General features: G+C 36.2%; 1 protein-coding gene across 4 annotated transcripts in view; it reads right to left on the reverse strand.

The window, feature by feature from the left end:
* The window catches only part of LOC113099183 (stromal interaction molecule 1-like), a 34,230-nt gene that overhangs the window by 2,965 nt on the left and 8,019 nt on the right, over positions 1–23,246 (reverse strand). The window contains exons 3-13 of one of the 4 annotated variants that reach the window (XM_026264282.1): positions 22,017–22,147; positions 18,574–18,688; positions 15,555–15,666; positions 14,316–14,431; positions 9,344–9,521; positions 4,666–4,843; positions 3,273–3,440; positions 2,898–2,998; positions 2,538–2,767; positions 1,652–1,732; positions 650–1,034 (exon numbers count right to left, since the gene is read on the reverse strand). In XM_026264282.1, coding sequence (XP_026120067.1) covers positions 650–1,034; positions 1,652–1,732; positions 2,538–2,767; positions 2,898–2,998; positions 3,273–3,440; positions 4,666–4,843; positions 9,344–9,521; positions 14,316–14,431; positions 15,555–15,666; positions 18,574–18,688; positions 22,017–22,147 — 1,795 coding nt within the window. The remainder of the gene's footprint in view (positions 1–649; positions 1,035–1,651; positions 1,733–2,537; positions 2,768–2,897; positions 2,999–3,272; positions 3,441–4,665; positions 4,844–9,343; positions 9,522–14,315; positions 14,432–15,554; positions 15,667–18,573; positions 18,689–22,016; positions 22,148–23,246) is intronic. The other 3 variants (XM_026264284.1, XM_026264283.1, XM_026264285.1) reach the window with 3 other exon arrangements.

A 23,246-nucleotide genomic window follows, 5' to 3' on the forward strand; every position in this document is an offset into this window, starting at 1 on the left:
AGTAAGCCCTTGTGCCCATAGCTTTATCCCTTTAGCCCCAACCCTGACATGGAGAAACCCAACATTAAAGGTGTCCAGTCCTGCTCCTGCAAGGCCACTGTCCTGCAGAATTTAGCACCAATCCCAAATAAGCACACGTGAACAAGCTAATCAATATCTTCAACACTTTTAGAAACTTCCAGGCAAGTGCACAAAGGTAAGTTCAAGCTAACTAAGACTCTTCAAGTCCAAATCCAGACCCAGTTTAACTCAAGTTGAAACTTATGTCTGCAGGACCCTGGCCCTCCAGGACTGGAGTGGAAGAGCCCTGAGCTACACTCTGCAGAATGTGACCCACCCCTGCACAACATGATCAATCAGGCATGCAGGTGTGAGAATTAGTTCAAAGCAGGGAACAAACATTGCAAGAACACATTAAACAACAAGATGGAATGTTGCAGGAAGTTAAAATGGCCCAACCAAGTTAAAAGCCGCATTGTCATGAACTGTAGTGAGTATAGACAATTACAACAACAAACCCCACGTAAGTAGTGGTTCACTAGAAAGTGTGAAATGTGTAGTAAAAGAGGCCTGTTAAATGTTTTGGATGAAGCCCCAGGATCATGCCAAGTGAAAAGCACAAATCAAGCACAACAGAATGAAGTGATACCCATAGCTGTCGCAATGGCGGGAGCGCTCTGGGCTTGCATCATAGGGGAGGTCTGGGATGGTGTCCATAGGCTGGAAATGTGAAGAGTGATAGTGGGATGCATGAGGGGCAGTAGTGACAGAAGAGCAGTGGGGAGCGTGGGATGAGACAGCCGAGAAGATAGCAGGATGAGACACTGCTGAGGAAAGAGGAGGCAGTCCCAGAGAGTCAAAGTGCCCAAAAGATTGGCTGCGTGCCTGGCGTATCGCTGTCCTAGACCTGGACAAGTACAAGCTACCCTCCCCTTCCTGACCACCAAGTGAGAGACAACTCTCTACCAACCTCTGCGAACCCAGGGCCAGCTGCGGGTCAATGTGCCGTTGCCGGAGTGACATCATACTGGGAGCTGTTGGGGCACAAAACAATAAGGTCACTTATTGAAATGACTCTAATGACTCAAAGCATGCAGACACTGTAATAACATTGGGTGATGGGTGGCAAGCTGGAAAAGGTGAAACATGAAGGTGTTAAGGCGGAAAAATGTACAGTCTGAGTGGCTTTCTCATAAATAGACACAATAATGAAGTTGTGGTCAAGTTTGGACCCTAACCATCCCTTTAATGCATTCCTTCATTATTGCATTTCCTGTTTCTATCCATCAGAATGTGTGCTACGGAAGTAAAACGTGTCTATTTTACTTTTAGATTTCAGACTCAAAGATTAAGATGCACAAAATGTAAAACAGTATCATGTAAAGATCAAATTGCAAGTCTGAACTTAGTGATATGTTATAAACAGATTAGAAAACAAAAGCTAAGAGAGGTCATGCATTTGAGAGTAAACCATTTCACGGCTGTGGACAAGAACAAGATTGAGTTGTGTAGACAGTGTTTCTTTCGGTCCAGTTTCTCTTTGTAGTAACTAGGGTTATGAGCAGCATTTCACTTTAAAGGAGAGAGGTAAAGAAAAACAAGAGGAAGTAAGAGGAGTGGCTGGGGTGAAGGGCATGGTAGTTTAGCCCACCAGAGTACTTCCAAAATGACTGGCAATCCGAATTCAATGACCAGAGATCACTTGCTCGGCGGCCCATTAGCCATGCTGCATCTGGAGGGGGTAAGGGCAAGGGTAGGGGTGCAACTGTTAATAACTGTACTACTAACACAAGAACAGACCTCTTCATTTTGGGAGTGATTTGCTCAATCAGTTAAAATACTTAAAGGATTTGTATAAATCCTTGAGCAAACAAGTTCTAATATGAAAAAAGCTATGAAAATTAACTATTTGTTAAAACAGCAAAAAAATATATATTGTGCAAAAAGACAGATAAGCAATACAAATGTCAAGATTAATACATTTTGCACAGTAAACACCAATTTTATTTTATGTTTTGTACCTGGGAAAACAACTATTTTCTTTGAGCTTGTTTGATAACATTATTTCACACATTACAGTTATTACAATCCACAACAACAACTTCAGACTTCGACTTAAGACCTCTAATCTTAACTTGCACGTGGACCGGTTTGTTCTGGCCTACTCCGTTACCCTCCATCATATATAATATGATAAACTAAAAAAAATAAACAAGTGTGCATAGTTGCTTTATCAAAATCATATGACAGCAATGTGTGGTGCAGATCTTGAAGTACTCCACTCTGTGTAATACAGATCTGTAGATGGGGAAAAAATTCTCCTGCAGAAAGCATATTATAAGATTTGTTTTTTTGCAAACATGCTTGGTGCACACAACCATTTCTGACAGAGCTTGCACACAGACAGACAACAAAAATCAATTCAATCTAAATAGCTCAAAACTAGGGATATTTAGATTTGGTCCAAAGACCACAAGGTCTTTGCTGGCCTTTGGCTGAAAGGGGCTTATCCCCATCACTGTCCAGCAAGTCCTTACATTGGAGCGTTCCTGGTGCCACTATGTCCTCGTCCATGTCATCCATGTCTTCAGACATGAAGTGCTGGGGTGTGCCGCGGCCGCCCATGAAGCTGGGGTCCAGGTTGAGAGAAGAGGCCAGAGAAGGCAGGCCTGGGTTATTGACCAGCGAGAAGCCTGTTAAGATCTCAATCTGCTGCCAACGATGGAGTCTCTCTCTCAGAGCTGCGGTTACCTCACCCAGAGCTTGCCTTGACAGAAAGACATTAAAGGCAATATGTGTTAAAAAGTAAAAAAAAAAATTTTTTTACATTTTATTATTATGTCGTTTTATTTTTAAATTAGCATTCAGAAATATTGAGAAATGTTACTGTGACTTACTTGGCTGTAAGTATTTTGTGATCCACGTCATCCAGTGAAGAACTATGTGCCACATGGAACGTACCAAATAAAGTATTTCTCTTCTTCTTAATCTTTTCTGCCTAAAAAAAGGGTGTATTTTTTTTTTATTATTATATTAGAGTATTATTATATAGAGTTTAGAATCCTAGTCAAACCTTACATTACAAAAAAGTATTAAAATATACACTTATTTGGCTGTTATCATTAATAGCATTCTATTATCATCTTAGACCTAGTAAAGTTTCATCATCTAGGGTTGTCCTACAACAAAGCTGCAGTGTAATTAATAAATCTAAATGTGTTTACCATTGTTCCATCTCAGCTAAATGAATGACTGTGACAGATGCTGCTTACCCCCTCTTTGGCCACCTGCAGCTGTCTCTCTGCGTTCTGTTTTTTGATGTTGTAGTACTGCACCTCCACCTCATGAGTGAGCTGCAGCCATTTCTGCAGGGCATTAGGAGGAGACCAGCTACTGCGAGACTCCAGCTCCTTCTCTGCCTTCCTCAAGGCCATTCGCACCTGCAGGGAGCGCCAGAGACACATCAGATCAGAGAACAAAGCAAAGCAGGTCATCAAGCAAACCTCACAAGGCTGCTTTCAGATGGGAGCACTTTTTCATCAATTCAGAAATCACTCTTATCAGCTCATTTATGTTTAAGTAATTTTAGTACTTCAAGTTAAACTAAACAATACTGAGAACTATTGTCTTGGAAGTTAGCTTAAGTTGTATTTTTTTTTATTTAATTAAAAAAATTGTTTTAAATGGTTTTAGTTTAGTTAACAATAACCTTGCCACACAGCACCCTACGAAATTGGTAAATGCTGCAAAATAACAACCCAAACACTTGGATACTGAAATTGCAACATAGTATTTAACCTTTTAACTTCTATTTATCACATTCTTTGCATATGCGATTAGAACAATTAGCTAATTTACATGACTCACGAATGAATCAGTTGGCAAGCTAATGAGAATAAATGGCATAAATTTCACCACCTGAAACCTTTTGCTACGACAAGATGCAAAATAATTAGTCACAGATAAGCTTTACACCCCAACCTAACCTTACTAGGAAAAACACAATCAACTCCTCCATTATAGCAGTAAATAACAGATCTCATCCAATAAGAGCCTAGGGGAGTGGGCTGAGGGTTCGGAGAGCCGAAAGGCCCCTTTCCTTATAGAACAGTGCTAATGAGCTTCAAACCCACAGAGATTTGTACCGCCCTCTGACCCAGAATACCCACTTAGCACAGGGGTTTTAATAGACCAACATGAAAACAAACAATTCATCCAATAACATGCAGAGATGCCACAAATACAGGTTGAATAATATACATAATATACATATACAGTCACAGAAGGAACCACTTGCTGTCCTTGACACACTGGAGCTTGTTACAATTCTGTGATCAGCTTCTGCAAAGATTTTTCATCAGATCTGAAGTATTAAACTGCCCGTTATGCAACAGCACTGCGGTAACTGCTGAGTAAAGTAGGCCACAGTGTGGTGGTACACTAGATACTGCACTGGGAAGATACTCAAACTTCATTAGTACAGGAAATAATTTTGTTGATAACCTTTCAGATCATCTTGCAAGCATTTCCACCCACTTCCTGACCAGATCAAAAATAATGGGCGGTATTGCAGAACCTGCTAATTTAAGTTCTACAAACTTAGAACATGTATATCTAAGTCTAACCACACTTGAACTTCTTGCTTATTTATTAGGGGACTTTTACCTGGTCCAACTCCTCCTCTGCATATTTCTGTCGGCTCAGCTCGTTCTCAGTTCCCTCTCGGAGCCCCTTCAGTCTCTGCGCTTCTTGTTTGGCAGTATTGATCTCATCCCTCAGCTTCTGCTCCAGGTTTACCTTCTCCACCTCCACTGAACGGTGTTCCTCCTGAGCTATCTGCAGTCTGCGAGAAGGCAAAATAAACCACACAGTATAAGTCGCAGATCACTGGTGTTATATTCTGCAAGTACAAAATGTTTAAGAAATGAATTTTGTTTGACCGCAGTGCAATAGTCAAGAAAAGACTATTATTCAAAACCAGTAGACTGTGAACAAACTTCTGCATGTGTGATTTCACTGGCATCAGTTATTGGAGCGGATCTAAGCTCTATGATGTCTCACTGGTTATGAGCCACCAAGATTGTGTTTAGCACAGCTCAGCAAACCGATAGTGGTGCAGCAAGACCAATAGATAAGATACAAGGATAAAGATGCTAAAACAAAATATTACTAATGACAGGAAACTAAAGCATGCTTGATAAAAAATTATGTCAGACAAAAACCACAGATTAGCATTCAGAAGTTAAATCTCAGCAGCTCCTTAAACCCAGCTGTGCTCTTTTTAGCTTCAGGTCCAGCAAGATGCTTAAGGTTCAAAGTTACAGTTTTGTTTTAAACAGAAACAAAGTTCGTGATTTTGAAAGACTACCCATAAAAATACAGACTCAAAAACAGGTCATGCCTGCTCATCATATAAATCCATTGTTAATAGCACATTAGTTAATTAGCACCAATTTCACATGACGTTTTCACACACAATTCCATCACCTTCAGCCAAAAACTACACTCATAGGAAACTCTGGTTGCAAAACTAGGGTGTGGCTTTAAAAAGAAAAGAAGAAAAAATAGATGAGGTCATATCGAGCACAAAAGAGGAGCAGAAACAACACTGACAACTCTAGGCTTCCCTGAGCTACGACAGGATTAACCATTTTTCCTGGCGACAGAGAGAGGAACAGCAGAGCCCCTGATTTACTCAGTCGAGTCTATATAAGACCTCAGATCAATCTTCACTTCAAGGAAAAGGCTTTATCTGTCTGAGGCCTTCGCTTGAGGCATTTCCAATAACAAAAGTTTAGGGGACACTGGACTGCCTCAGAAGACACGATATCAATCACTGCAGGATTCTTAGTAGCATAATTCTTCAAATTGAGCAAAATTTTTCAAATGAAGCTTAAACCAGATTGGCTTGAGCTTTTTCAGCAGTATATATCACATGTCAGGTCTGTTTTATGTTAAAAATCAGATTCTCCATGGAGAAAATGATGGTTAATTTGGAATTGGACTGAATGGATACAATTGCTGTATGTCTCATGCAGTGTCAATAATATCCAGAAGATGGCAGACCGAAGGCTTCAGAGGCCGGATGGAAAAACAAACAGGTGGATGGGGGGAGAAGTGGTCATTCAGTGAAGGACTAGTGTAAGGTGATCTGAACTTCCAGCCAAGACTGAAAATCTACAGCACTCAATCCTGACCTCTGCCATTCACCATCCTCCAAATCAAGAAATCATATCTCAGTGTTACAAGTCAACAACAAATATCTAGAAAGACAAGTCGTCTCATTTACACTCTTAAAACTCTTTATGAAAGAATTACTATCAGGGAGCTAAAATTTGAATTGTTTAATTCAATTCCTAGTTTTTCCATATTCAAACAAAACATTCTGCCTGACCTGCCATCTTTGCTTGAACTTGAACGACGATTGTTTGTTTTACTCTCACATTCAAATAAAACATTCTTACATGCTGGTGAAAGTACAGTTCTGAAAACAAAAGACACTACAAACAAAAGAGTAGATGATGCATGAACATAGCTTTTCAATTAAGTAATTCTTAATTAAACTCTTTGCAATGGTTTTTAGAAATATTTGAAAGAAGTTTTGAAAGCTAAAGTGAAATGAAATTCATTTATTTATAAAATTATATATTATAAAAAAGTTAAATAAAAATACACACAAATCTGAAAAAATTACAATTTTGTAAATGTTTTTGAAGTCTATAACGCTCACCAAGACTTTATTTGAGCAAACCATTCTTTTAAATGGTAATAATTTCACAATATTGCTGTTTTGACAAATGCAGCCTTGGTCACTTCTTTCAGGAACATAAAAACAATATCTAATAATTTTACTGGTAGTGTATGCATGTATAATTTATTACATAAAACAGTAGCAGTAGTAGTAGCAGTATAAATACTAATGTCCTGCTCTCAAATGAAATGGAATGTGTACAATTTTAAACTTGTGAATTCTTTGAACTTTGACTGGTAATGTAATCATCTAAACATCTACCAATACCACTGCAACAAACCAGAATGACCTAGCAACCCAATAGTGGCACACTAAAGCAACTGGATAGCAATGCCACCCACCCACAACACCCTACCGCACACGCATAATTCTACTTCTAATCATACTGAATTGTAAATTGCAATGCAGAATGAGCAGTTTACATCACGCCTCAATTCTGACTAAGAGTGAATGGACAGAGATCAGGCATGTGGTAATTTGGAAGCATTCGAGAAGAGGTTTGTCTGGTGTGAAATGCATCAACACACCTACACAGAAAACTACTAGAAAGACTGACTCAACTGCTTTGATAAGCCTTCACAATTGATCTCAAATGGAGAAATAAATGCATAAATTCCAACAGCCACTGCAGCTTGTTTTAAGAGCAAAACGACACTGTTTCATCTCGAAATGTTCCTTAAACAAGCCTACATTAAAATAAATTTACTTTTAGGAAAGGACAGCCCACAAAGACCTGCGTTCATGCATGACATAACTGCCCGAGAGTTTAACCTCCCTCTGGGGCGACCGAAGCACTGTAGGCCACTCACCCACCAAACCCCAGAGACGTGACCCGGTGACACGGCCGGTTTGTCAGAACATAACATGCTGGACGTTCTCCACTGTAACAAACACACTATTGATAGTTTCCACTGCCCCGTCCTCTTCACACACACTCTCACACTTCATTCACATGTTAAAGGGATACAAGAACTCTTCCTGACACACACACTCCTGTGCCTTTCTCTCAAAAGGTGACGGACTATGAGTCTGCATGAGGACTTCTACAGGAAGCTAGTGGATGACAGTTGATATTGCGGGATCAGAGCATCATCTGCATTCTCACTTTCCTTAGGATTTTTAGCATATGTGTAATGGTTTTCAAACGCTGCTGAACTATTGAACACTTGCTGGTAAATATTCTCAGTGAGCTATGGGTCATTCTCTGAACTGGTGCCTTTTCTAGTTTGAGAACATACAGTTTGCATAGTTGTAAACCGTCAATTAGACAAAGAAAGTGAATATTATATTTCATAATGTCATATTAAGATTAATTGTATATTTGTATGTTGGTGCCTTCAAAAACAGTAACGAGGTTAACAGGCTTAGTTTAATGTGACATTACAAGCACCACAAGGTACTATTTTATCAAATATGCAGTTTTCAAGCAGGATTTAAACTTTCGCCTGGCAAGCCTCCGCTGACTGCGTGGGCAACTACCCAAAAGGACGAGGCTTTTATACTTGTCGCGTTCGCCGTTGTTCTATTATTTGAAACGGCAGGGGGCAACATGGAGTAATTGTCCTCTAAAACTGCCGGGAATCACCGGTGAAAAGTCATTAGCCGGTACAAGTCTTGTGATGAAGGAGTTGATGAATTAATAATTTCTTCAAATAAAAAGCCTTGGACAAACTACTGTATGCAAAAAATTATTTTCCATCAAAAAGCACCTGATGGAGTTTAAACTTCACGTTAAACTGTAAGTTCTTCATACTGCCACACGAAATGAGTTTGCGCGCACTGAAAATTAACTTGCGACAACAACCCAATGACGTCATATTACACAAGCGAACTTGCGGACGCGTTGAGTATAAATCAGCCTTACGTCTTTCAAATTAAGATGAATAGAATTACAGAAAGAACGCCAGCTAGAATTATATAATGATAAAACAATAGAATGACATATAGGGATGACAGATAGGACAATATATAGAACAGTAGATAGAATAGTAGAATGATGGATGGAATGATAGATAAAACGACAAATAGAACGACAGATAGACAGAACGATAAACAGACAGACAGATAGTTAAATAGATACTCATTTTCTAGCCATCCCTCTTTCTTTTTGAACAGATGTTCTCTACAGCAGTTTACTCCCATGAGGCTTCATATCCGGTTCCCTTAGAAAGGAATCTTAAAATAAATAAAAAAAGACACTTAAAAAAAGGCTAAAAAAAAAACACTTAATGAGCTCCTGTGCGCAAGTCATATGTCAGTAGTTTAACTCACTATAAACAGGAGTACAAGGCTCACCTGGAGGTCAAGGTTATTCCATAACCTTGTCTTTTTGAATATCAAAACAAGCTCTGCAAGTTTTCAAAAACTATTCAACTTCCTGTGACTTAAAACTGTGGTTAATATAGCATCAGACACATTGCATTGGACGAAGACGCCTGTCTAACACATGTTCGTGGTGCAAAAAAAACAATTTAAAAACGGTGCAAAAAAAAAAAAAGCCTTGCATCAGTGCCAAGTGCGTCAAGAGTCACTACAGTTTCTCACACTCGTTCAAGAATCTAAAAATAAAGACAGAGCAGAACAGGTTCTCACTTCTGCTGTAGGTCATGAAGGCTCTGCTCTGCCCGCTGGAGGCTCTCCAGGTCTATCATCATCTTCTTCATGTGGTCTTTAGAGTGCCGGTTTTGGATGTAAGCGAACCAGCAGCCTCCCAGTCCGATGACTATTGATACTACCAGCATGAAGTCCTTCAGATGGTTATGTCTGTTCACTGTGAGAGACAGAAACCAGCATATACTTTAAACAAGTATTCATTTAGCAAACCCAAGGACTAACATGGGGTCAAGTGCTGTTCTTAAGGACACAAATGATCTCATAATTTGCAACATTTCTAATAAGACCCTTCCAGTAAAATACTTTTCTTTACATTAGTCTTTACTCTAGGACCCGGGTTCCCAATCCCAGTCCTTGTGCTTAAATTGAACCACTTTTGAATAATACTTCAGTACTGAATGAAATAAAGACACAGACAAAGACAATAGCTTTCACATCAGGAATGTGTCGATGATGCTTTAATATGCTGCATACAGTATGTAGGAAGCTCAAAAGGTTTTGGAATAGATCCCATGACCGGTTTAAGAGTGCAAAGCTGAGGTGTATGTGTAGGTTGTAGTAGTAGAATTCAATCTGCATTCTGAACAATGAGGTAGAACATCGAAATTCAGTTTGCAGATTGATACACGCAAAACATTGGCATTCTCTCCGAGCTGTCCAAATGCTTCTCACAAAAGCTGTTTATTGCAATTTTCTTGTAAGCATTGTGCTGGTACACAGAGTAACTGCAGTGCTTTCATCTCCTAAATGTTAAAGCGTTCATTTACATTTACTGTAGGGATACATGGTGCTTCTGCAGTTACAGTCCTGCAATACTTGCCACTGCTGTGCCATTGGGCAAGACTGTTAACCTAACAACAGCCCCAGGGACAGCACACAGTCCTGACCATGGATGACTCAATCTCTTACTCTGTCTGTACATAACTATGATTAAATATAAATGTTTGCATTGAGAGATGGAAAATAACACTCTGCTCAACTCCTCATCCTCTAGGGAGCACGACCAGTTGTCCGTCTCACACGGAAAATAGTAGGTCTGCATCAGCTTGATAGCTTTAATAACCAAAACCTAACATACTAAAATACTCCGGTCCAAAATGATTTTTACTGTTTATGAAAAGAGACTCACCAAGACTGCATATTTAATCAAAAATACAGTAAAATCTGTAATATTGTGACATATTATTACAATTTAAAATTTCTGCTTTCGATATTAATATATTTTGAAATGTAATTGATTTCTGTAATGCAAAGCTATGATTTTTCAGAATTTATTCTAATATGCCGATTTGCTGCTCAAGACAAATGTCTTATTTTCAGTGTTGAAAACAGTTGTGCTGCTTAATATTGTTGTTAAAACCTTTATAAACCACCATATAAAGATACGATTTAAAAAGGAATACTTTTATTAAGTGAGGTGGCATTAAAATTCATCCAAAAATGGCAAAGTTCTTCAAAACTGACAGCATAAAGTTACAAAAGACTGCCAAATTAAAACAATGCTTTCTATTCGTCAAAATATCCAGAAAAGAAATGCATCACAGTTTCCACAAAAATTTTAAAAAGCAAAAACTGTACAACACTTATAATAAGAACCATTAATAATTGAGCATCAGTAATAACTGATAATAACTTAATAGCAACTCAACATATTAGAACGGTTTCTGAAGGCTCATGTGACACTGAAGATTGGAGTAATGATGCTCAAAACTCTGTTTTGTATCACAGAAATAAATGTAACTATTAAAACATAATCATTGTTACTGTTTTTACCGTATTTCTGCTTTAAAAAAGTGCAGTTTTTGAAAGCATAAGAGACTTATTTCAAATACATGAGAAAAAAAAAAGACCAGTAGTGAGAGTACCAGGAAATGCTAAGGAAGGCCAAACTTAAACCGCATGACCCAGACGAGAACCACAGCTCAATGAACCTGGGACATCTGGACTAACAGCTGCAGCACCACGGCTCTAACATTAAAAACAAATCTCACAACCAGAAGGTTGTGATGGGACAATCTCTTTAAATTATACAAATGGTGTTGTTAAACGTTGTAGTCCTTTATAGCCTGTCAACCGTGTCAGCAAATTAACAAAAACAAGGGGTAATGGAGTCGTGCTTCTGATGGAAGTATTGTCCCGAGGTACCAGGGCAGCTGGAATCTGTGCCTGGAGATCAGCAGGGTGGTGTCGAGCCGTCACATACAGGCTGCACCATCTCCCTGGTTTCCTGGAGGTGGACCTCTTCACGGTCAACATGCACAATGAGATCTGCCACATGCAGACCCTCTGTCTGTGACTCCCCGTTCAGACCTTTGATAGGACGGTCTTGATGACGGATGGATGTTTTGTTCTAAATGGAACCACAATAGGGAATGTCAAATGCAAATGCTTAAATTAAGGATGCTGGATCTGAAGGGGCTTTTGTAGCATTTTGGTTTTCTAGTTAAGGTTAGTACAACAATAATTTGGCAATTTTCCATCCTTGATCTAATAGAGAGAGAAAAGTCTTTAATAAATCTTGGCGAGAAAAAAAAAAGTGTTGCAATGGTCAACTGACATCAATCTGTTAAAACTATACAGTGCTGTTCAAAGGTTTGGGGTTGGTTTGATTTATGTAATGTTTCTGAAAGAACTCTCTTTTGTTCAGTAACACTGTGAAAATTATCATTTAAATAAATGGTTTTCTATTTATATATATTTTAAAATATATATTTTTTCTGCTATGGCAAAGCTGAATTTTTTGTAGTTATTACTTTAGTCTTCAGAGTCATGTGATCTCAGAAATTATTCTAATAAAATTATTTCAATGTTATCATTAATGTTTTTGAAAACGATACAAAAGAATAGCATTTACTTAAATATTATCTCACCTTATAAACCTTTATATAATCTTTATTGTCATTTTCAGTTAAATTAAGACATCCTTGCTAAATAAAAGTATAATTTCCTTTCATAAAATACCTGACCCCAACATTAAATGATTTGTGATTTTTTTTTTTTTTTTTTATTGCACTCAAAATAACCAAATGCACATTTCTTGTTATCTCTGACAATTTCTGTCATTATTGCTGGGAATATTGAAAATCTTATTTTAATAGTGTGGCTGATAAATGTCCTATATTAAAATGTATAATATTGTGTCTATTTAATAATAATAAAAATGTTTTAATAAATCTAATCACAATATTATAATGCACAGTACGAAAAAAATAGAAATTGGCAATTAAAAACTGTAAGTGTTTTAAGGATTCATTTTGAGTGTTACATTAATCTAAATGTAAAAAAATAATAAATAAAACCTAATATCAACCAATAAAGACAATACATCATGCATCTGTAGTAATTGCAGACAATTTATATTTTTCCCCCTGAATTTCATAGCTTTCATAGAGCTATTAATTCAAAATAAATATTAATAAACAAATGGGAGACATGTCACATGGCTAATAAAAACAATCGCTTTGGCAAGATCTGAAACAGCATTCTGAGCATTAATAAAATGTCAGACACACATTCTAGCACTAAAACAACTTGGTTCTTGCTCATAGCAATAGGCATGTGTAGAACATAGTTATGTCAGCCCCGGTGTATTCTGGGGTATAGCGTAAATCAAATCACATCGCAGTGTTACTGTCCAATCTGTGACGTGCAATCGAGATGATAGATGGTCAGCAAACAGAAAGAGCAAATAGTGCATGGCACAGACTGATCCCATTTCCGGCTCAAGGCAGATTCTTTAGATAACACTCCCAGGAATGTAACAGACTGTGTAAGAATGTGCTCCTGGGAACAAGCTTTTTTGTAAACACATAAGGCATTGATGAAACAAAAGAAAGTGAATTTATCAAATTTGCTCTCTCTTTTACAAATACCTCTAAACCTGCCGAACCAGTAAAGCAGCATTCTGGGAGGATAGAAACGATGGGCCATGTCCTAAGACGTGTGTTCAGAATACAGAGTGATAGTCTACACCCTCCCTATCCAACCCCATCGCCCTACAGCAGATGACTATGAGCCTCACAAGACCTGTGGATGCTGACTGACCACCGTAGAAAAATAAATGGAAGAAGATTGCATTGATCAATATGGAAGAATATGGCAATGGGTTCTAGACTTTTTGGTCTGGGACCAACTTAAATGTGCTATTGTTAGCCTGTTTTAGGTCTCTAGAAGAGAAATTCAAAAGTTTGGGGTTAAAGTTTTGTTCCTTTTTTTTTTAAATCAACAGTTTTATTTAGCATTAAATTAACCAAGAGTTAAGACATTCTAAATACAATATTTTAAATAAATGCTGTTCTTTTCATCTTTCTAATTACCAAAGAATACTGATGAAAATCTAACACTGTTTCCACAAAAATATTAAGCAGCACAACTGTTTTCAACACTGAAAATAAGAGATTTTTTTTTTTCTTGAGCAACAAATCAGCATATTAGAATGATTTCTGAAGAATCATGTGATACTGAACACTGGAGTAATGATGCTGAAAATTCACTATAGGAATAAACTACATTTTAAAATATATTTCATTATTTGAAATAGTAATACTTTTCACAATATTACTGTTTTTCAAATGAATGCAGACTTCTTTTATAAACATAAAAAAAATATACTTAACAGTTGGCTGTTTTTCAGATGCTAATCCTAAATCCAAAGTAAAACCATGTTTGCATTTTTACAGCTCCTCCCATATATAGATCAGCAATTGCTGGCAATTCACTACAAGTAGTCTAAAGCCCAAGTAGATAAGCTGGTTCTTCTGAGCTTATTTGCAAGTTTAACTGGTCTGTCTACCATCTGATGTGATAGACACCTCAGCAGCTGGCTCGCGTTTGAATACGTTTAAAGTTAAAGACAGATTACAACAGAAACAGAAACGATCACACCTAAGCAGACGAGTTGAATGTTCTGGTTTGATTTATGATGGTCTACCAGAGGGGAAATCTCACTCACTCATAGGAGCTCCGAACAGAACCGTGTCCAGAGCCTTGAGCTGTAGTTTCTGAAAGTGACTCCGGTCCAGAATCTTCAGGACGGTCTGTGTCAGAGTAACGTTCTTCACTGCCAATCTAAAAACAAGAAAAATACATAAATACAAAAGTGCAGCAGATGCATTCGGAATAAGATGTCAGACTTACTGAGGCAAATAGAAAAATTAGTTTCAAAGCTAAAGAAGAAATATTTGACCATAATAAATAGGTTTTAAATCCATAAATGATGCTCACAGCGGTCGAGATTTGACTGTCAAGTAATTCTCGTCTCACTAAAAGTGGAATAAATGCTCGGTTAGGATGAGTGTCAAGTGTTTCCCATCACACTCGGACCAAACTAATTTAACCAGCAAGTCAGAAGTTAAGAGCACAGTCTCAAATGTATTTAAATGTCCTGTTCTTTTTTTTCCAGTTTTAAAATGCTGTGTTTAATTTCTGCACTACTAGTACCACCAAATGGCACAGATGACCATTTTTGATAAGAATAAACTAATGTACAAAATCCCAGTAGTCTGTGCAAATTAAACTACCATTCAATACTACCATTCAAAAGTTAAGGGTCACTAAGGTTTTTTCTTTTTTTTTTTTTTTTTAAGGAAATTAATACTTTTAATAAGCAAGGATACCTTAAATTGTATAAATTTCATAGCAAAGACATCTGTAATCAAATACATATTTCTATTTCAAATGCTTTTCTGAATTTTCTATTCATCAAATAACAAAAAAAAAAAAGTTTCCACAGAAATATAAAGCAGCACAACTGTTTTCAAAATTGTTAAGAAATATTTATTGAGCAAATTAGCATATTAGAATGATTTCTAAAGGATCATGTGACTCATTACTTCTGCAAACTCAGATTTGCCATCACAGAAATAAACACAATTTTAAAGTATATTAACATAAAAAAATTGTTTTAAATGGAGTAATATTTCACATTATTACTGCTTTTATTGTATTTTCATTGTGCATAAAATATTTTTTAACAGTAGTGTGTATGTACGTGTGTAGGCACATACATTATATATACATATAATGCAATATATACATAATGAAATATTATAATTATAAAAAATATACATATACCGGTATATACATATACATTACATAATATAATAATAATTTCACACAGCAGCAGCTTTAAAGATTGAAGATTGTTTAAAGATTATAAAGCTTCTTGATAATTATTGCTGTTAAAACTCACCGAGGCATGGATGTACCATTGAAATTCAACTTCCGGAAGGCATCTGCATATTGTGGCAGCTCCAGGTAGTCAATAAGCCAATCCACAACCTCATCCACTGTCCAGTTGTACACTGGACAACAGAAACACAAAGCTAAAATTAGGCCAAATTCAGAAACATTGCAATGCATCAGAATGCCATGTAATACAACGTGTGACCAAAAGTGGGTGGATTGATTGACTTCAAATGAGTCTCCTAATGGAGTTTTTAAATTTAGTAAGAATCGTGACGGATTTAAAAAAAAACAGATCGTTACATGATTCAGAGGTCTGCAGGGAATAGAGCATGTGACTATAAGAGTGTCAATATCTGATTTTGAAGAAGCTTCTTTTTCATGTAAAATTCATCATCTTAATTGATAAATGATCCTATTTATGCGGTGTTCTGTTTATTTCTGGCCTTTAAATTAATGTTTTATAGTCAATATTAGCCTGCTGAGATCTTTGGTAGAAACCAAATCTTGACGAGGAAAGAGGAAACTGCAGGGGATTAGAGAGGTATTAAAAGCTAATAATTCAATAAAAAAAAAAAAAAAAACTTTTTTTTTAAATAATAAAAAAAAAAATGAAAATATGAAGATATGGAATATTTGAAATTATGACTTTTTGGGACATGGCTGAAATTGACTGGGTTATCTGCAGTGTCACATTCGGACAATGAAACAAAAGAAAATTTGTAAAAAAATAATAATAATTTGCCAGAGGCTAAGATTCATCGCAATAAATCAGCTGTCAATGGCAATTTCACACCAAGCGATCAAAACTGGCCATGATATTTGAATGTAAAGGGAAAAAGACATAAAAATAAAGCATACACAGCAGAGGGACAGCTGGCATAACCATCCAGTTATATCACATGTTAATGGAGAATAAATATTAAACTGGCATAAATAACATAGATAATCACTGTCACACCACACTTGGAAAAAAGACACTGCCAGCTCTCAATGAAAACACTGTAAGAGTATCTATCTCTCTAATGTCTCGCCTGACCCTAGTATAAAACTGTGCCCAGTGTGTGTGTGTGTGTGGACAGATTGGTTTTCATAGCCTTGGCTCTACAGCTGTGGTTTGAGGAAGAGCTGCAATGCAGGATAAACCAGACCAGAGAGAGACACTGAGGGAATGTCTAAACACTAGACAGGCAGTGTGGAGGGTTTATTATCAGATCCAAGAATAGTTGCCAAAATGTCCAGCATACAACCAGAACACATGCATGATGCAATCATGCAATCCCATAATACAATGCACTTGAATGCATCTGAATGATGTGCAAATAGTAAGTGTGACTGTTCAGTCATTAATTATAAGAGAAGTTTTAACCTACATTTTCAAAACATACATACATTTAGCAATACATTGAAACTAAGTGCAACCATTAAACAGGATAACAGATTTATCTTCTAAAAGTCAAAACAACTAAATAACATATTTAATATATAAATAGGCCAAAAACCTGCACTGCACTACTGTACAAAAGTTTGGAGTTGGAAGGATTTTATTGATTTTAAAATGTACTTTTGTTTTCTTTGATGAATAGGGAGTGCAAAAGAACAGCATTTAAAGTAAAAATCATTGTAACATTACAAATGTCTTTCCTGTCACTTTTGATCAATTAAAAGTAATTGCTGAAGTAAAATATTAACCACCAAATAAATATATAAACAAATAAATCTTAGTTCGTTGGGAAAAAACTTCCTGAGACAATTGTTCTGTTTAATTTCGGAGGAAACACGGTTTAAGTAACATTTTATTGCACTAAATTATCACTGCATAAATTATACAGGGATAATAAATGACGCAATATGTTTATTGCTTCCAATGTAGACAATAAAGAAAATAAATACATTTCTAACTGACAAGTTGGTTGCTGAATAACTAGTATTTTATGTTAACCTGCACAGTTTTGTTCATGATTTGAGATTGAGGTCATGCCAGCCACCGTTGTTGAGATCAGCTTCTTAACTTAACGACAAAATAAATGGAGAGAGTTTTATTTTTGGTTTTGAAACTTGACAGGCCAATTTGTTATGTTGTCTTATCTTTACACTAATATATGGTTATTTAATAATACAGCACTGTTTCTTTCTCTTTCAGGAACTAACCTGTGACATTTCGGTCCACAATCACTGCATTGTGCAGCAGTACATCCACTGCAGCAAGCAGCACACCCTGTTATTCCCTTTAGCTTTAGTTTTACCAATGCCTCATTCACATTTATAGGCAGGACGCATGTGTTGAGTGTTCTGGAGCGGATCTCGAGTTTATCTGGATTTGGAGGAGGTGTTGAAAACCACAGAAAAGTGGCTCCCTAAGTGTTCACACTCCTGCTGTTAAGAGGCCCATTTAAGTTAACACTTAACACAACACATGACCAAAATAAAATTACCATGTCCAAGCATTATGATTGTACCATGTTACAATTGTTGTAATATTTTAATGTAAAATAAAAAGTAAATATAATTATATAAATATAATTATTAATAACAATAATAATAAACATTGTATTGAAATTTGTTGTACTGTGAAGTAAAATACAAATTATGACAATAATAATTTAATTATACGACATTCATTCACCGTTATATTAGCATGGCCAAGTAACTTAAAAGAAAACCTTGTTTTTTATTATAATAAATGTCCAGAAATACCATGGTAAAATCATGTGGTATCACAGAATGAATCTGGGATACATTTTAATTAATTATCAATTTTTTCCACATCATTTTTCAAGCTGTACAGTTTAAGGCACATTATGCAAAAAAAAAAAAAAAAACTACTTAATGTAAAAAAAATAGCAAAATCTGACTTTGATGTTTTCAGGTCAGCAAAAAACATCTAAGAATATGAGTATGCATTAGCAAAGGTCAACCGCTGAGTTGTTTTTCAATGAAAGGTACAACATAATCCACTGCATGTGAGAAAAGCATGACCAGCAGCTTTCTGTGTTTATGGGTCATTATGAAAGAGTTGCGCTGACCTTTTGAACTCTTCCAGGCATTCCACAGGTCCTCCACGCTTATGAGCTGGTCGTCACCGTGGAAAGTGTTGTGCTTGGCTTTGGGGTCATGGTAGTTGAGGTCCTCTCTTAAAAACTGTTGGATAACAGGGAACAAAATGAAATCTATTCCAATAGGCATCTCAGGTATTGTATTACCAGTGAATTCAGAAGAAAGTGAAAAAGTGAAATGTGTTTTTTTTTTTTTCATATACGTTTCCTTTATAAAGAGCTTGAGAGCAGATATTTATTTTTATAATTCCTTCATAAAGACCCTGCACAAAATTAAGCAGACACTTAATGCAGCCTTTAAAAATTACTATAGTGGTACCAAGGTACAGTGATGACATCAGAGGACAATAAAAAAAAAAAAAAAAAAATCAAAACCATATATAAAAAATATATATATATCATTACAAAAATAAACTAAAATACATAAAACAATATTATACTAATAAAGTACAAAATCAATAAAATAAAAAATAATAAAATAAAGTAAAAAAAAAAAACTTATTAAAATACCACAAAACTAAATCTTAATAATATAACAAATAAATAGGATAGTTTTGCTAATGGATAACAGAAGCCTTTACAGTCTTAACAGACACTATGTAGAGACTTAAGATTTTAACCCCGCTATGACAAGCAATACTACATTTTGTTAGTCGCTTGTTTTCCAATCCGATAGTCCCACCCACACCAAAAACTTACTGGAGCAAAAACTACAGTTGGTTTGACTATTATGAGCAAACGACCAAAACGTAATTCAATGACTATAAACTGTTTACTCTAGGTAACATTTAATACCCACTGGGCATAACCTATCTTACATGTAGACGGCATGATGTTTAAGACATTCTGGGTCTATTACCGCCACTGGGTTTTGGAACAAATATAGAGCAAAGACTCTGTTTGCTCAGACACAGCAGATGGCAAAACTGATCAGACAACATAACGCAACAGAAGGTTAGAGTGCAGTTCACAGAATATTTAATAGGGTGAAGAGCTTCAAACTGTGGTTAAACTGCAACCACTGTGGGACATTTGTCATAAATGTGAAAATATTTATACATCTGACAAACCACACCTGCTTTCGTGTTTGGCTTATGACTGACATATCAAAACATATAGACATGCTTGGCTTTTTCCCACAGTTGCTTTTTTCACTGGAAATGCCGTCACCAAGGCATAAAAAAAAAGAAAATTAGTCATGGTTTTCAGATACAGGCCAAGACAAGTGTTGAGCAAGATGAACAAGACTCCTGTGTGGAAACTGACACTAAATGTAGCACAACCGTTTCTATCAGTTACATTTTGTGATTGTAAACTGCACTACATGCCTTCAAATCCTCATTTTGAGATTTTGAAACCAAGCCTCTCACAAGAATATCAGGATGCTTGCAAATCTATGGTTGCCATTCCGTCAGATTTGTCTTGATGCTGCTTCGAGAAGGCTGAAGGCAGCAGGACAGCACGCCTACACAACATATCGCACGACTGAAGGACGCCAGGGAGAGGCAGGCCCTGTGAACGCTTCCAAAACGACACCCAAAGAACATCATGACCAGCTTTTCTTGGGCAAACAGCCACCGGTTCAAAAGCAGCATCAGAGATTTTGAATACCATTCATAATAGAGAGATGGTACAGAAGACATATGTGTGTGTTTACGGCTTAGAAACATATTGCTGAAAGAATGAACAGCCCTAGTTTGGCGGGACTTTCATTGCAGTTTTGAGTGGGCTAATGTTAGCTAGTGGGTTATTTCATATTTGGTAGCAGCTAGGCTAACTTCATGTGGGTGAAAGAGAAAAACAGATTGCAGTAAAATGAAACCATGCAGGTTCACTGAAAAACATTAAAAACTTATAAGACTAATCACAGCTTCATGCAGCCCTAGCAGATTAATTGCATAAAACACATAAATAGCAGTGTGTCTTTGTAAGAAAACATTTAAATAGTTTTATTATCAAGGCTCTGTAGTTTTTACTGTAGGGGACAAAACATATTGCAATACAAAAATGATGCTTGAGAGATGAGCAAATAAACATTAATTAAAATCCTGGTGTATCATATTTTATACTTAAATTTGAATTATTTTTGATATTTGAGAAAACAAAACAAGTAAGCACAAACTGCTTCATTATAAAAAGGAATTTCACAAACTAAACAAAGTAGGAACTATCAATCAGAAGGCAAAAGGCCAAAATTCTAAAGCCGGGAACCTCCAAAACAACATAAGATGCAATGCAACACCTAAAGATGTCCGCTTGAAAGTCCACGGCTGTAACAATGTTACTTGAAAGAAAACGACATAAAACGCAAACATGCTGAGAAGGTTATCCATCTTATTTTTCAATGTGAAAACAAGCTATTTTCTGTAAATCTCTAAGACGCCTAATTCATTGTCCAGTTGAGATAAATGACTTGAAAGATATCAAATGTACGTAAACAGTAAAATGTACAATATAAACTAGTGTGATTATGACTTTGATCATAAATTCAAATAAAATTATCAAATACTAATTTGTAAAACCTCAAATAACAGCTGATACTGGAAGCCTTCCACATACAAGTTAAACATAGCTGCACACATACATTAAAAATAAACGGATGTGCCGATAAAAACATTACTTCTACTAAAAACTACTTCATTAAAACATCTGGATAAACTAATTGGCAGGCTGATTTTTGGATAATTAGTATCATAATTATCTTGACTTATTCTTAATCCTGAAAATTAGTGAAACCAATGCCTCTGGAGCTCACAGACATCGAAGATATGACTAGTGATAACTGCTCAGAAAGACGTCATTTCACAAGACTAATCTGCATGCCATATCTTTGAGTAGTAGAATGCTGCTGACAGATGCATCATCTAATAACCAGTTGGGCAAAAGTCTTTAAGATGATTCATGAAGGTCAAAAACACATGACAAATTACATGCACAAGCATAGATTATGACTAGTAATGTCTCTGTCTTTTATTCTTTTGTAATCAGTGGATTTATTAAATGACAGGTCAGGCTGATCCTAGATGAGAACACTTTCTGCAAGACTTAGTGATTTTAAAAAACAAAAAAATCTCTGAGCTAGCTGTATTGGTTCATGAATTTCTGCAGAAAAAAAATAAAATCTTCCAAAACCATGGCAGTCACTGATGTACTCCATAGGGTAAATGAACAGATAGCTTGTAAAATTTATAACAAACCTAATATAAAGAGCAGCAACAAGCATCTGAATACCTATTAGCCTGCTGTGGTTTACTCATTCACCATCATGCTGAGTTGAACGTTAATGCTATGAGAAAAATTAATCAGTTGCTTAATCACACTGAGAGTGAGGTTAGAAGAGAACAAAGGTCAATCAACTGCCTAATTAACCCAAAGGACTTCTAAAGAAGCAGATTTAGAAGTAATTCACTGACCCCATCGGTTTCCAAAACATCCACATTCCCATTGGCATCGTCGTCCATTTGCTTGTGAATGCTGCGGATGGCCTCAAAACTGAGGATGGCGTTCTCATCCTGGCAGAGCAGCTCATCAATGCGGCAAAGCTCTGAAGAAAAGACACAGACACAGTTAGGGAGATACCAAAACAAACCAAGATGCAAACAATTATTATAATTTATGTTCACATGATATAATTTAAAGACCTCAAATAACTTGCACAACAATTGCTGCAATTAACTTTATATTTTAAATAATATATGGAAAATGTAAAATTAATCAAAATACTACATTACTTTTTTAACAGTTCTGTTAAATAATATATTAGATAAAAATGCTGCTGACACATGCATAGTAGAATGTTTTCGCATTAAAAATATAAATTATACACCACTTCTAAAACTTGCCAAACAGACTGCACAACTTGATGCAGATCATAAGAAAATGCCAAATATGGGTACTTATGTACTAGTCTTGGTGATTTATTGGTAAAATATTATTAACATTATTATTAGGACTAGATCCATCCTTGTATCAAACATCCACTTTTTACAAATCCTTATGAATAAAAATAATTATTTCATATAATTTAAGTAAGTTTCACACAACTACACTGGTCAAGTCAAGTTATGGAGGTAGAGATGCAAAAGGCAATTCATGATATTTAAGTACTCATTTTACAGATGCTTTTATCACTTACGTAATGTTTCATATCACAAGTCCAAATTGGGATCAAGTGCCTTGCTTAATATCACAATGATGAAAGATCCTTGTGAGTTTCAAACCTTCAGTCTTTCTGACCTACAGTATTGAAGGTTTATTGGTTTGCAATTGAGAACTAATGCATTAAACAGGACAACATCAAACAATAAAAGAGCACCTATTTGAAAATAAAGGTGAGATAAATACCCAATATGGCCAGTTGCCTTAGCAATAGTCAACTTAATTGTCAGGGGCCACACAGCACTCTACAATGAGAACACTGAGTGCCAATGAAGACTTAAAATGATAGCACCGGATCCGATTTCAGAATTCAGAAGTGCTTCTAAACAGACTTCTCATAAATCCCACTGTGTCCGTGGAGGTTTCCAGCTCAAACTAAAAATAGATCCGGCTGTGGTATTAACTAAAACTAGCAAACAACTATTTTTAGGCCCCAAATCTGCACAGCTGTTGTGTTACCACATTCAAGTTTCTGAGGGCCAGGA

This window comes from Carassius auratus, unplaced genomic scaffold, assembly GCF_003368295.1.
Source record: "Carassius auratus strain Wakin unplaced genomic scaffold, ASM336829v1 scaf_tig00216878, whole genome shotgun sequence".
Classification (NCBI taxonomy): Eukaryota; Metazoa; Chordata; class Actinopteri; order Cypriniformes; family Cyprinidae; genus Carassius; species Carassius auratus.